The sequence below is a fragment of the Chinchilla lanigera genome, unplaced genomic scaffold (assembly GCF_000276665.1).
Source record: "Chinchilla lanigera isolate Chin_1 unplaced genomic scaffold, ChiLan1.0 scaffold00024, whole genome shotgun sequence".
NCBI lineage: Eukaryota > Metazoa > Chordata > Mammalia > Rodentia > Chinchillidae > Chinchilla > Chinchilla lanigera.
Window position 1 is genome coordinate 21799888 of NW_004955425.1, and position 12619 is coordinate 21812506.

Sequence of the window (12619 nt, forward strand, 5' to 3'; positions counted from 1 at the left end):
CCTATGGAGTTCAGACTGGGCTTGAACTCACTTTGCAGCCCAAGCTGGTCTCAAACTCACAACAATCCTCCTGCCTCAACCTCCCGAGTGCTGGGATTACAGGTGTGCGCCACCACACGCGGCTCTTCAGCTCTTCAGTTGTAACAGTGAATTTTTCTAACACTGTCTATTAACTTTTGTCAATAAAGAGTATTCAAATTTTTTTAAAAAAAAAGCACAACCAGGTTAGTTCAAATAAATACCCTTTATTAAAGAAAAAAAGGAATATTGTTAAGCACCAAAACTGTATGTTATTACACTGCATGTACAATAAGAGAAAGGTGATTGCAATACTTGGTGGACAAGTACTTAACTCTAAAGTCAGGTGTAAAAAACATGAGATACAAAGCAATACAGTAATTACAATGCAGAAAATTTGCACTGATGAGCAAAAGGCAACAGTCAAAACAATTATTGTAGATTTCATAGTATTGCTATAAATGCTTGCTTAGTGTTTTCTTTGTACTTTTAATACTTTAGAATGTTAATTGAGCATATTTCTTATAAATCTGCGGGAGGTGCACTTACAGTCCACTATGCACTGTCCATTTAACGTCATGGAGAGAAAGCCATCCATAAAGCCAAGCACAATGTGCTAGTGTTTCTGCTTCTACCTTTATAGTATTGCATAAAGCTAGTAAATGGTGAGTCAGTTTGCCAGCATAATTTTCATTTACCCAGAGTGGGTAGAAACATGTCAGTTTCATTAGCTCTAAGGGACTTTATTCATGCAAAATGATCTGCAGCCTTCCATGTGTCATAAACTACGCATCTGGCTCCACCCCTGGCAAGACACACAGCACAATGAGAAATCTCATGAGCCAACAGGGTTCTGTCAAAAGGCCCAGAGGCCAGAAGTCACCAAGTTGCACTGTCTGCTCATCTTGGAAATGCTGCCTGGTGACTGTGGAGATCTCTTACAAATTATGAGTACTGGGGCAGCTGGAATAGCTAGCGACATCCTTTGATAGTTAACAGAGAACATGCAAATTTAAAATAAAAAGCCTGTTAAATAAAACTCAGCTCAATGCCCATACTTCATCTAAACATCACTCTGCATCTTCCCTACACACTGTAAGTTCCCCATCAGAGTCACTCTCGGCTGTAAATGAATTTAAAAGAACAAAAACTTCTCTCAAAACGTGATTTTCTTTGAGATCCAGTGACTCATCATACCTAGCGGCCATGTGGATCTCAAAGAGGTATGCTCCATGCACACACCCTACAGCGGCACAGGAGCCGTCCGCAGAAGCTGGCACAGACATACACTTGGAATTACAGCCTACACAGGCCATGTAAACTGTACGTTTACTCTGGCCCACACAGGAAATTTCAGAATCGACACATCTTTGAAATAATTACACGGACAAACATTTCATGTGTGCACGCAGACAGTCTTCTCCCTCACCTTTAAAAAAACTGCTTACAAACATCGAAGTTTAGGCAACAATATAAACTCATTTTGCAGGGAAAACTTTTAAAGTTATACTATGTTTCTAGGATAAAAATAGTGCACTCTGTGGGGTCTGGGCACCTCCTGAGCCGCTCAGCAGCCACGCAAGCACTGTGCTGTGGAAGGGGCCCTCTCACCCCCACCCCAAGTGAGTCTGCTTGCTCAGGCCTCCAACACTAAGCACAGCTCTTTTTCTATGCTAAGCACTAAATTGGAAATAAAATCTGATTACAATTCACTTTATATTATTTATATTCAGTGCAAGACTTAGGTAAAAATACAGGTCCCTCTCTGCTTTCATTATCAAATGGTTGCATTTTAACAAGCTGTTTGTTTTTTGTACAAATAACCTGATAAAGTATAAGCAATTCCAATGCCCTGGCAGGCCCCAATAGTACTGCTTTAAAGGTTGGTGTCTGGTGCTATGTGCATAATACTTATTTAGATAATAAAGCTGAAAATCCATGTGTTTATAAAAAATTTTCTTCAGGCTAAAATAAAAGCATTGACTTAAATTAATACAAACATACTTGGTAATGTAACTTGAAACTGGTCACAGGGAATGTATAAAATTAAGTATGAGCTGCACTCTGACTCATGTAAAGGGTGCTGCCGATACGCTGTGTCCTGCTGACTGAAGAGCTCTCCTTCCTGTGCCTACAATGGCTGACGTGTGCTTTACCATGTAACACATTTTCATGGTATAACACGGCTGCAGGTATGGTGCCAAACCCTAGTTCAACTCTGAAGAAACAAGGGTCTCCCCAACGCAAGCAGAGGAGATGGCAGAGCTCGTGAATGGGGAGGTTCCACACATTCTCTGGAAATGCTGCACCTTGGCCACAGCTGCGTCCACCAGGACTCATAAAACTGCATTTCATAGAACGCTTCAGTTCCACAGTGAAGAACTAAGGAATTGTTTTTATGCTGCTCAGAAACTCAGTACGCCTGTAACTACACTTCAAAATAAACAAGACAACAGTTCATCCTCTAAAGTCCTCACCAGCCAAGCGTTTCCTCACACCACTGTGTGACAGCTCAGTCAGCCAGCCAGCAGGCGCTGCTCCTATCCATGCTATGCTGCTATACAGACATACATTTGGTTGCTAGTAGGGGAATATTTTAAACGGAAATTCAAGTGAGCAATAACATTAACCTCGAAACATCCTCAAGTCACGATCTACTTGTCTTCCCATTTTATACTTATTGCAATCAAGACCGGATTGGTAAATTAACTTCTAAGTTGACTCAGCAAGAGCAAGAAGTTGTCTGTGGATATACAAATGATATCTCAACATAAATAGAATGGTCAAATATTCTGAGCCATACAGAAAGTGCAGGCAAGTTTGGAAATGGAAACCTGATCATCAGTAAGTGCCACAAAACCAAATATATATAAATTTAACATTAAAGCCAAAGATCCTCACAGGGGCAGGGGGTTAAAATTTAAATACCCCAACACATGTTTTGTGTGGTTCTAAAACTGCCTTAAAGCCAGGGATATTGCTCAGGGTCACAAGCATCTGCTTGGCAAGTGCAAGGTCCTGAGTTTGATTCCTGGTACCAAAACAAAACAAAACAAAAAAAACCTGCCTTAAAAATCATAGTTTAACTAATAATCTTATCTTGATGGACAAGTGGCCCCTGGCTATTAGAAATTTTAATATAATTTGTGAGTAACTCCAAAGGCTACCATAATTTGTAATTCTGTGAAACTTGGAACTTAGATTCCCCTACCACACACCCACTGCTAGGGGCCTGAACCCAGGACTTTGCACTTAGGGGCTAGGACACTATATCCCAGCCCAAAGAGCTGGAGCCTAAGGCAGGGAAGTGCACATGCTAGGGACTTCCCCCAGCCCAGCCGACACCTGCACTGCAGGGGGAGGAGCAGCCCTCCCTTAGTCTTCTCAGAGCTGACAGTGTCCTGCACAACTGCTGTCTGATAGTGTGGGGAGACCGACCACAGGATCTTTTCAAGTGAGTTGTTTTACGTGGGCTCCCAGGAGAACACTAATGGTAGCAATTTTCTTTCAACATGTGAGGGTTCCAGGGTTTTTTTGTTAATTATTTTCTTCTAAAGTTGAAATAAAGTGAATAAAACTTAGGTTATAAGCAAGCATCCAAAACACTGGATATGGAATCCATGCAAAACTGGATGCATAAAACCAATACATGATTTTTACTAAAAGTTTCTAAATTTACTTTAAAATTTTCCAAACATATTAACATTCTAACAAATGGTTCTTTGGATTAAAACCATGCTTTAATGCTTTATTAAAGTTATAAAGCATATCCACTCACACTCTCACCTTGGGATAAAGTCTGTGAAGTAGATTTATATTTCTATTCTTCCCAGGAGAGATGTATGAACTATTTGGGGACTGAAATCAGTGTTTGAAAATGCTGTACAGGAAGCTCCTGCTCTTATCAATATATACATGACCAACGTTTAAGCTGAAAGACTGTCACATAGAGGCTGTTGTCACAGTATCTCTCCACAACTAAAGAAAATTACATTTAAAAATGTCAATAATGTGAGCACTTGTTCTCCAGGAAAACAATACACTAAGGAACTTTGACTTTAGTTCTGCTTTCTGGGATCAGGCCAGAGTTTTGCCTTCTAAGATAATAAAATTCTTCTTGACATTTCAATCCTAACTCCCCCATATAAACCAGGACCTGTCTTGTGCAGAATTACACTCTGCAGAGTGCCACCAACTACATACATCATCTACCTTCATGCAAGCCCAGGACAATCCTGCTGATGACCCACGACAGAGGTACCTTCAGGCTTCCTTATAGCAAACCTAGAGCTGCATTCGTATGTTTAACATTCTTTGACAACAATAAGGTCTCTCTGCAAAGTCCCATTCAAAACTTAGAGAAAGGGAAATGCAGCCAAAGAACCTTTTCTGAGGGTCTACCTTCTGCATTTTTGTGGAGCACATGCTTTTTCATTGTGGAGTAAAATAAACACTTAAAAATGATATATGATAGAAACAGTTAAGATCTGTATCCCTATTACTGAATCTTGATTTTTGATTCTCAATAGAGAGTCACGGGTTACAGTGATCAAGCAATAGTTCAAACAAAAAGACTAAAAATAATTTGAAATATTATCAAATCATGAAGTATTGCTTCTCATAAACAAGGATACACATAAAATTCAAACTATTATAAATCCAGAATTATGAAAAGCTATTTAAAAGCATGGAAATTTCAAACCCTTACAAAGTATAAGACTGTGTGGCCTTCTAAAAATATGTCATTAAATGTCATGGTACACACATTACTAGGTGTCTCTCCAGTGGCTTTTCAGACGGTGAGCATCTTTATGAAGATTCTTTAGGAGTAATGTAAAAATTGTAAGTGCATTTCCATCTGATTTGCATTTACTTTCTGACCTCTAGCGTCCCCAACAGCTCTTCTTCAGAGTGTAGCACTATTTCTATAGCTGATCTGGAAGCAGCTCTGTATTTTCAGCAGTTGTCTCTCAGTGTACTCAAAGATGATCATGAAGCAGTCCCCAAACAGCTCACAGCAGACTGGGTTGCCCAATGTGCTTCCGGTTCACCGAGACCCCGAGTGTGACTGACACCACAGGGTGCGCTGGGTGTGGAAGAGAAAGTTGCTTCTTGCTGCAGCTGGCAGTGCTGCCGCATGTGCGCTCCTCGCCGTCTGCCGGGGTGACCAGCAAGGAACTGCCAGCTGTGCTTCGTTTCTGTTTTTCACACCACTTGAGTCAACATACTCCGGATCTAATGGAATCCAGCTGTGGGACAAACTGCTTCACTATTGTTATCCAAAAGAATCAGAACCAATCTTTACCTGTAGACAGCTTTCTTCTCTCAAGTCACCTGTCTGAAACAAAATAATAAAGTGTATTAAAAAAATGCCTGTTTTTACCGACAGTGTGTCTGCATGTGCCCTCCTACCCTTTGCAATATTCAAGGCAAATGTGGGCTTCTTTCTTTAAATGCCCATTTATACAGTAGGTGTTATGCAGGAGGCCCTTTGAAAGGACTTTTTTTTTTGTTACCAAAAATCAAACTCAGGACCTTGAGCTTGCCAGGCAGGCACTTGTGCCACTGAGCTATATCCCTGGCCCCAAAAAAGAATATGTTAAAAAAATATATATAGATTGTGATCATTTAAAAAGAGTTGTTACAATCATTTTCATTTCTTTTTCCAAATGTCAAAACTTATTAAGGAATAAATTCAATCTAAAAATGTACCCCAAACTGCCAGCAGGGTAAAAACCATTCAATGATATCTTTAAAATTCAATACAGAGACTGTTTTTTTTTTTTTTTTTTTTTTGAGACAGTGTCTCTCTATAGTTCAGGCTGGCCTTGAAATTACTTTGTAGCCCTCAAAACTTCAACAAGCCTCCTGCCTCAGCCTTCTTAGTGCTGGTGATTACAGGCATGCACCACCATGCCTGGCCTATTTTTGTTTTAATGACATTTAGGGGACAGGATAAAAAATAGTCTTTAAATCAATACTTTGATGGGTGCAGGATGATAATCCTGCTTGGGAAGCTGAGGCAGGAAGATCACTGCAAGTTTAAGGCCAGCCTGGGCTACATAGAAAACTTAAGGCTGGTATGAACTGCATAGCAAGATTGTGTCTCCATTAAGCAATCAATCAACTTTAAAAAAAAAAAAAAACAACACTTTTCCAGAACTATTTTATTATTCAAAGTACTATGTTAAGATATATGAGCTTACCCAAGCACAGAAATACACACACAAAAGACCTATCTATCAGACAGGAACTGACATGTGTGTGAACAGACTACAGCTACAAGCACCTGAAGTGTGTGAATGAGAGATTACATTTTTAATTTAAAATTTAGCAGCTCAAACCACATAAAGTATTTTCCCAAGGAATAAATTTTTGTTTTGGTGGGACATTTCACTTGAACCATGAAATACATCCACACTGAGAAAAGTGCTGTTAGTAAATGTGAAGTAAGGACTGCACAGAGAAGCAGACCTGGATTTTGAAGACTTCACACTCCCTCAGAGCTGTGTGGGCTGGGGCACCACTCAGTGTGACAGCAAGGACTGCAGCCGTGCATGTGAGGTGAAACCCGGGCTCCATTCACAGATGGACGCGGGAGCAGGAGGGGAGGAAAACACAACAGCACTGGATTTTACACAGGCTGCATATGACAAGGTACTATTTTGGCTCCACTGTGTCAAGTAAAATATTAGTAAAATTAATCTCACATGTTCATTTTTACTTTCATGTGACTCACACTGTACTTCTAATGCACAACATTATTGCTTAACAATTTTAAGAAAAATCCTATAGGAATCACAGTGGAAAGTGGTTACAGTCTGTAACTAAACGCATTTCCTCATGTCTACAACCCCCGGGGAAGGAGGAAAAGGGGAGCAGGAGCACTGTTAGCTGTGCCTGCTGCTCCCTGGTGTGCTCAGTGCTGGGGCCTCAAGCAGGAGCCCCAACCTGGACCCTCACTCTGTACTTCATGAGTTTTAACCAACTCGATATGTTATGCTTTGTTTTTTTTTTTTTTTTTTGGTAACGGGAATCGAACTCATGACCTTGTGCTTGCCAGGCAGGCGCTTGTGCCACTGAGCTATCTCCCCGGCCCAAACTCGACATCTTAAAGCATGTAAAAGTTTAAAATCTTTAAGAATACAAATATAAATGACAGTTAAAAGCTTTTGACTATTATTCTCCAATCACAAAGCAGTGACCCACCACTCCTCTAAGTTGTCTGTGTATAACTACAGTAGTCTACAGTCTTTACAGAGTGAATCTGCAGGCACCGGACCTTGTACAGTACGGTAAAACACATAGCCATGAACAGCCACCCCCACACCTCCCAACAAAACTCTAAGAAGCTTTCACAGTGGCATACCCATGCACGCTGCTTAGTGTTTGAGATTAACACTAACCACATAGCCAGCAGCCATAAACAGCCCTTCTGCCAGGTGAGTTACAGAGTGCCACTGCTTTCTAATATCTCTGTGTCTGGCAAATCTGGTGGCGGGAGAAGACAGTCAGGGCCGTGCAAGGAGAGTGCCAGAAGTAGGCCATGGCAGGCCAGGAGTAATGAAAGAACTGAACACTGTACACACATACATGAAGACCCAGCTGTGGAATTAATTACCAGTCAGTGACAAAATAGTATCTTTAGGTGCGGGCTTGAGCAGCAACCTGAAAAGTTACAAGCAGGAGGAGACAAGTAACAGTAAGTAGCAAGAAAGGTAAAGTGGAAATGATTTTATATATGAAGTAGATACACGCATACATACACATGTGCACTCTTCTACAAAGCAGAGTGTCATATGGACAAGCAAAGGGTTTCAAATTATTTTGGGATCCAAAAAACCAGAAAGCCATATAAAATGATTATAATTAAGGCTTCTGTATGTAACAGCCTTGACCAAAATACTACTGCACAGAATATTACTGACCCTACACTAAATCACAGTGAGGCAATGTGGACCAAGAAGATGGTCATTTTTATGGTGTTAAGAGTGATGCAGGTGTCACTGGGGTGTGGCAGGTGGAGAGACACTAGAAGGTCATTTCCTGACAGACACATGCCCAAAGGAAACACGAGACAGGACCAAAGAATATCGTTTGATACAACCAAGTAATATTGTTCAGAATGTACCAATATTTAAAAACTGACATAACTGACATTTTTTGTTCCAAGTCTTCAAAATCCAGTTGTGTATCTGCATACAACTTAAGACTCTCTAAGCCAGAAATCTTCATTTTTAACAAGTTGCAGTTAGCTCTTGAATGAATACTGTTAAGAATCACAGTGTTAACCAGTATGTTAAAATATCCTTAATTTCCTTCTAGAACTTTGGTCTTTTTCTTTTGGTCAATGCTGTGAAGAACAAACAAAAATAAGGACACGTCTGCACAAGATACTGCAATTTTGTTGTGGTAATTACCAATCCTGTACACTTCATTTATAGCTTGTGGTATCTGTAGATTCAATAATTTGTGCCACTTTACGTACTGTAGCTAGCTTATTAAAAGGAACGCCACATGTGCAAGCAAAGATAATGTTAGCAGGCATGGAGCCTCAAGATCATTATGCAAGTCTCCTACATTCATGAACTACAGCCTTGAATGTATGTAGACAACGCAGTAATTGTGATGTGCTAGAGTAGTTTTAAAGATTTAGAAAGCTACATGATCAGTGGGACATGGTGGTGCATGCCTGTAATCTCAGCACTTGGGAGGTGGAGGCAGGAGGATGGTTGAGAGTTTGAGGCCAGCCTGGGCTACAAAGTGAGTTTAAGGCCAGCCTGAATTACACAGGGAGACCGTCTCAAAAAACAAAACGAAACAAAAAGAAAGCTATATCCTTAGCAAATGCAGTAATTTTACTAGACTGATTTGAGAAACTCTTTTGCAGAAAGCTAATACATCGAAACTCAAAATGTGTAAGCAAAGTATTTCAGTTAGAAAAAAGCCTTTTTTATTTAAGGCAAGAGTGAGATTGTCCCTTTACTTGGAATATAGCTTCACTGTAGAAATTCTTTTTTTTTTCTTCTTCTGGTATCAGGAATCGAACTCACAACCTTGTGCTTACCAGACAAGGTAAGTGCTGTGCCGCTGAGCTAAATCCCCAGCCCCCACTGTAGAAATTCTTAATGAGCAAAATATAAAAAAAAAAAAAACATTTAGATATAGCCCTTAAAAAGTGTTTTTTGCCAGGCGTGGTGGTGCACACCTGCAATCCCAGCACTTAGGAGACTGAAGAGGATAGTTGGGAGTTTGCCTGGGTTGCAAAAGTGAGCTCAAGGCCACCCTGAACTGTATAGGAGACCCTGTCCCAAAAAAAGACAAAATAGATAGATAGATAAATAAATAAATAAAAAGTGCTTTGTGTGTTCTATTAGTTTCAGTAAACTATAGAATTAAGATCTGAACTTCACACGTCTGTGATCCATTCTACGGCTGGGCTGTCTAAATGGGCCCCACCAGCCAATACAAGCACTACTACTGAACGCTGCCAAAGACAGCGGCATTTACTTGTCAGTTCTCCCAGTCTGTACAGGGTAAGGCCTCCTCCTCGTCCTCCGACTCGGGGGATGCTTCTTTAATTCTTCTCAGCGCTTCATGGATGCTCCGTGTGAGGGGGTCTGTGTCGGGCAGCAGTGTGAAAGACTCTCTCAAAACTTCTTTTTGTACCTTCTTCAACTTGACACCTTTCCTTATTTGTGCCAAGATATTATTACTATCATCTTCATCAGGGAAAGGAGGCAGAGTTCGTTGTTCAACCTTTCTCAGGTGAAAACTACCACGCTTCAGGGATGCTAGCACTTCATCCATGGGCGAGCTCACTTTGGAAAATGAAAGAGAACAATCACAGTTAGGACTGTGCTTCAAGTCAATCTCTGTTTGTTTGTTTGTTTTTGTTTTTCTTCCGGTACCAGGAATTGAACTCACGACCTTGCGCTTGCCAGGCAGGTGCTTTGCCGCTGAGTTAAATCCCCAGCCCTAAAATAGGAAGTTTTTTTTGTTTTTTGGTACCAGGAATTGAACTCAGGACCTTGTGCTTGCCAGACAGGCACTTATGCCACTGAGCTATATCCCTGGTGCTCTCAAGTCAATCTCTGAACACTAGCATCCTGGACTATAATAACCCAGATGTGGAAATTCCAGCTACAAGTGGAACCATCAACTGTGGGCAGAGGCTGTCAGAACAGACAGAACCCTGTTCCGCCCTCATTTAAAAACTCCTGACAATGAGAGGGCAGGCACTGCTGCTCCTCTTGCCATCTTCCCAGAGCAGAGCAGATCAGTGAGAAGACTGAGCCAGAGGCACTCTCAGCATGGCTGCGGAGACTTTCCTGTTCAAACAGGACTGGGTTAGACTTCCACCCAAAAAAACATTCTCTCACTGTGCTGATTGTGCTTTGAAATTTTACTCACACTGTGGTAAGAAATAAAATAAATGTAAGATACAATTAAAATGTAAGATGCAAACTGCCTTATATCAACTTGTCCTGGGTAAACTGAAAGCTTCTCAAAGGTCATGAAAGCTCTATGTCACACTAAACCCCTCCGTTATTTTTGGAGGAAACTTTACTAAAGGTATTTGACATGTAACAAATTGCACATATTCTCTCCATTCTTTGCCTTTTGTACAAGAACATAATAAAGTACTTAATACCGAAATATGACCAACTGTTACATGATCTTGCTAATGTCTCTCCTCCTCCACCCTCGGCCATGGTTGTAGTGATGGACCCCGGGCTTCACACTGAGCTGCACTCCTAGCCTTTTACATTTTCTATTTTAAGACAGGGGCTCATTATATTGCCCATGCTGAGCTTTAACTTGCCTCCCTCCTGTCTCAGCCCCTCACAGAATGAGGATTACAGGTGTGTGCCACTCTGCCTGGCTCTTTTGACACTTCCTTGAATATTTTCCCTCCTCCTCGCTAGTTCTTTGGACTGAATGTACTTCATACATTCAGGCAAGTGGTCCACTGCTGAGCTACACTCCCCCTACTTTATTTCCTAGTTTTAAAATCAGATTTTTTCTACAGGTCAAAATGAACTACCATCATAGGTCAAATGTCATTATGTCAGGAAACACAAACATGGCAATGACTCACGATGGCCCACATCTGTGTGTGTCTACATATTTGATGCTGCAGGCTGGTAAGAATTCTCCTCTGCTATGACCTTGAGACCAGGAGCTATCAATTAATGTCTTGAGGTCTATGTAGCCGGTGGTCACAAGAACATCTGCATAGCTTACCTCTCCTCCTCTGCAAGCCTTCTGCAGTCTTCCTGAGCTTTCTCCGGGCACTGAGCAGCTGGCTGCTGTCAAAGAGGTGTGCTGAGGGGGCGCTGGCTGACTTCGAGATCCTCTTCTCGGTCTCATCCTTCCCGGGCAGCCCTATTTCCAGTGTCTCTGCAGTGACAGCACTGTCCTTTGCAATAGGCAGAGGTGGAGGTGGTGGTGGGGGGGGCGGGGGCGGCAGGAGTGTGGGAGGAACTGGTGCTGGTAGTGGATGTGCAGTGACAGAATGTGGTCTGAGGTCATTACTATTCAAAAGTGGAAGAGAGGCAGTGGGAGGTGGTTCAGAGGTGGCCCCACTGAGAGGTAATGACACGGCTTCAAGTTGTGCTAGTGAAGAGTCTTCAAACTGTGCAAGGCTCCGGAGTCCCTGGGGTGCTGCTGCTGGCTGTGAGGGCCCAGGCTGGCCGCAGCCTCCCTCCTGCTCGCTGGGCTCTCCCTGTAGTGGCCCCGGCGCAGAGTCACACTGGTCCTCCCGTGGCACGGGGCTCACTGCACTCCTCCTCCTTGCGTGAGCCGGTCGTAACCTGGTTGACTTGAGTATGACTTGTCCAGGATACTTCTAAACAAGCAAAGGTGATCACAAATGGGTGTCACATTAAACCATGACATGCGAACAAATGCCTACTGATTTCCTCTTTCAACTCAAAAGTTGTTTTGGATCTTACTTGATTTTTCAGGAAAGTAATAAAACTAGAATACCAATGCCTAATACTTCTCCAGCAATTACCATAATCCTTTTATTATTTATCAGATATGATAAGGTATGTCAAGGCCTCATCTACTTAAGAAGCCAACTGTTCAAAATTAGATAGTATCAACAAAAATGTAAGGAACTAATTCAAATGGAAAAATAAATTAGATATAAAATATGCAACATAATAAAACATCTGCTACTGGTATTTTCAAATCTGCTATTTTTTCCTTTTTAAAAAAGGTTACTTGGTGTGTCAGGAGGCCCTCTGAAGACGATGGGATGTGGTGGGAGCCTGACCAGCAGCCTCGCTGTGCAGCTCTCACTGTGGGAAGCCCTGGCCCAGCAGGTGTGTGTGCAGGAGCCACTTCTGGAACAGCCTCTGTGAACCCTGCCTGCTACTCCTGTTCCTGTGGTGATGCCCGGGCTCACTCCAAGCTCAGATGCCCCTGTGGTGAGTGGACCTGGCAGCCCTGAAGTGAGGCTCTAGCACTAGGGAGGCTGAGGCAGGATCACTGTGGGTTTGAAGCCAGCCTGGGCTACATAGTGAGTTCAAAGCCAGCCTGGGCTACACAGCAAGGCCCTGTGTCCGATCAACCAATATAAAATAATAAAAAA

The 12619-nt window shown here is 42.0% G+C and overlaps 1 protein-coding gene across 1 annotated transcript in view; it reads right to left on the reverse strand.

Annotated features, from left to right (window-relative positions):
- Nucleotides 1-225: 225 nt before the first annotated feature.
- The window catches only part of Jmy (junction mediating and regulatory protein, p53 cofactor), a gene marked incomplete at its 5' end in the record, with an annotated part of 102777 nt that continues 90383 nt past the window's right edge, over nucleotides 226-12619 (reverse strand). The window contains 3 exon segments of the mRNA XM_013514877.1: nucleotides 226-5356; nucleotides 9529-9839; nucleotides 11266-11869. Of these exon segments, the coding sequence (XP_013370331.1) occupies nucleotides 9532-9839; nucleotides 11266-11869 (912 nt within the window).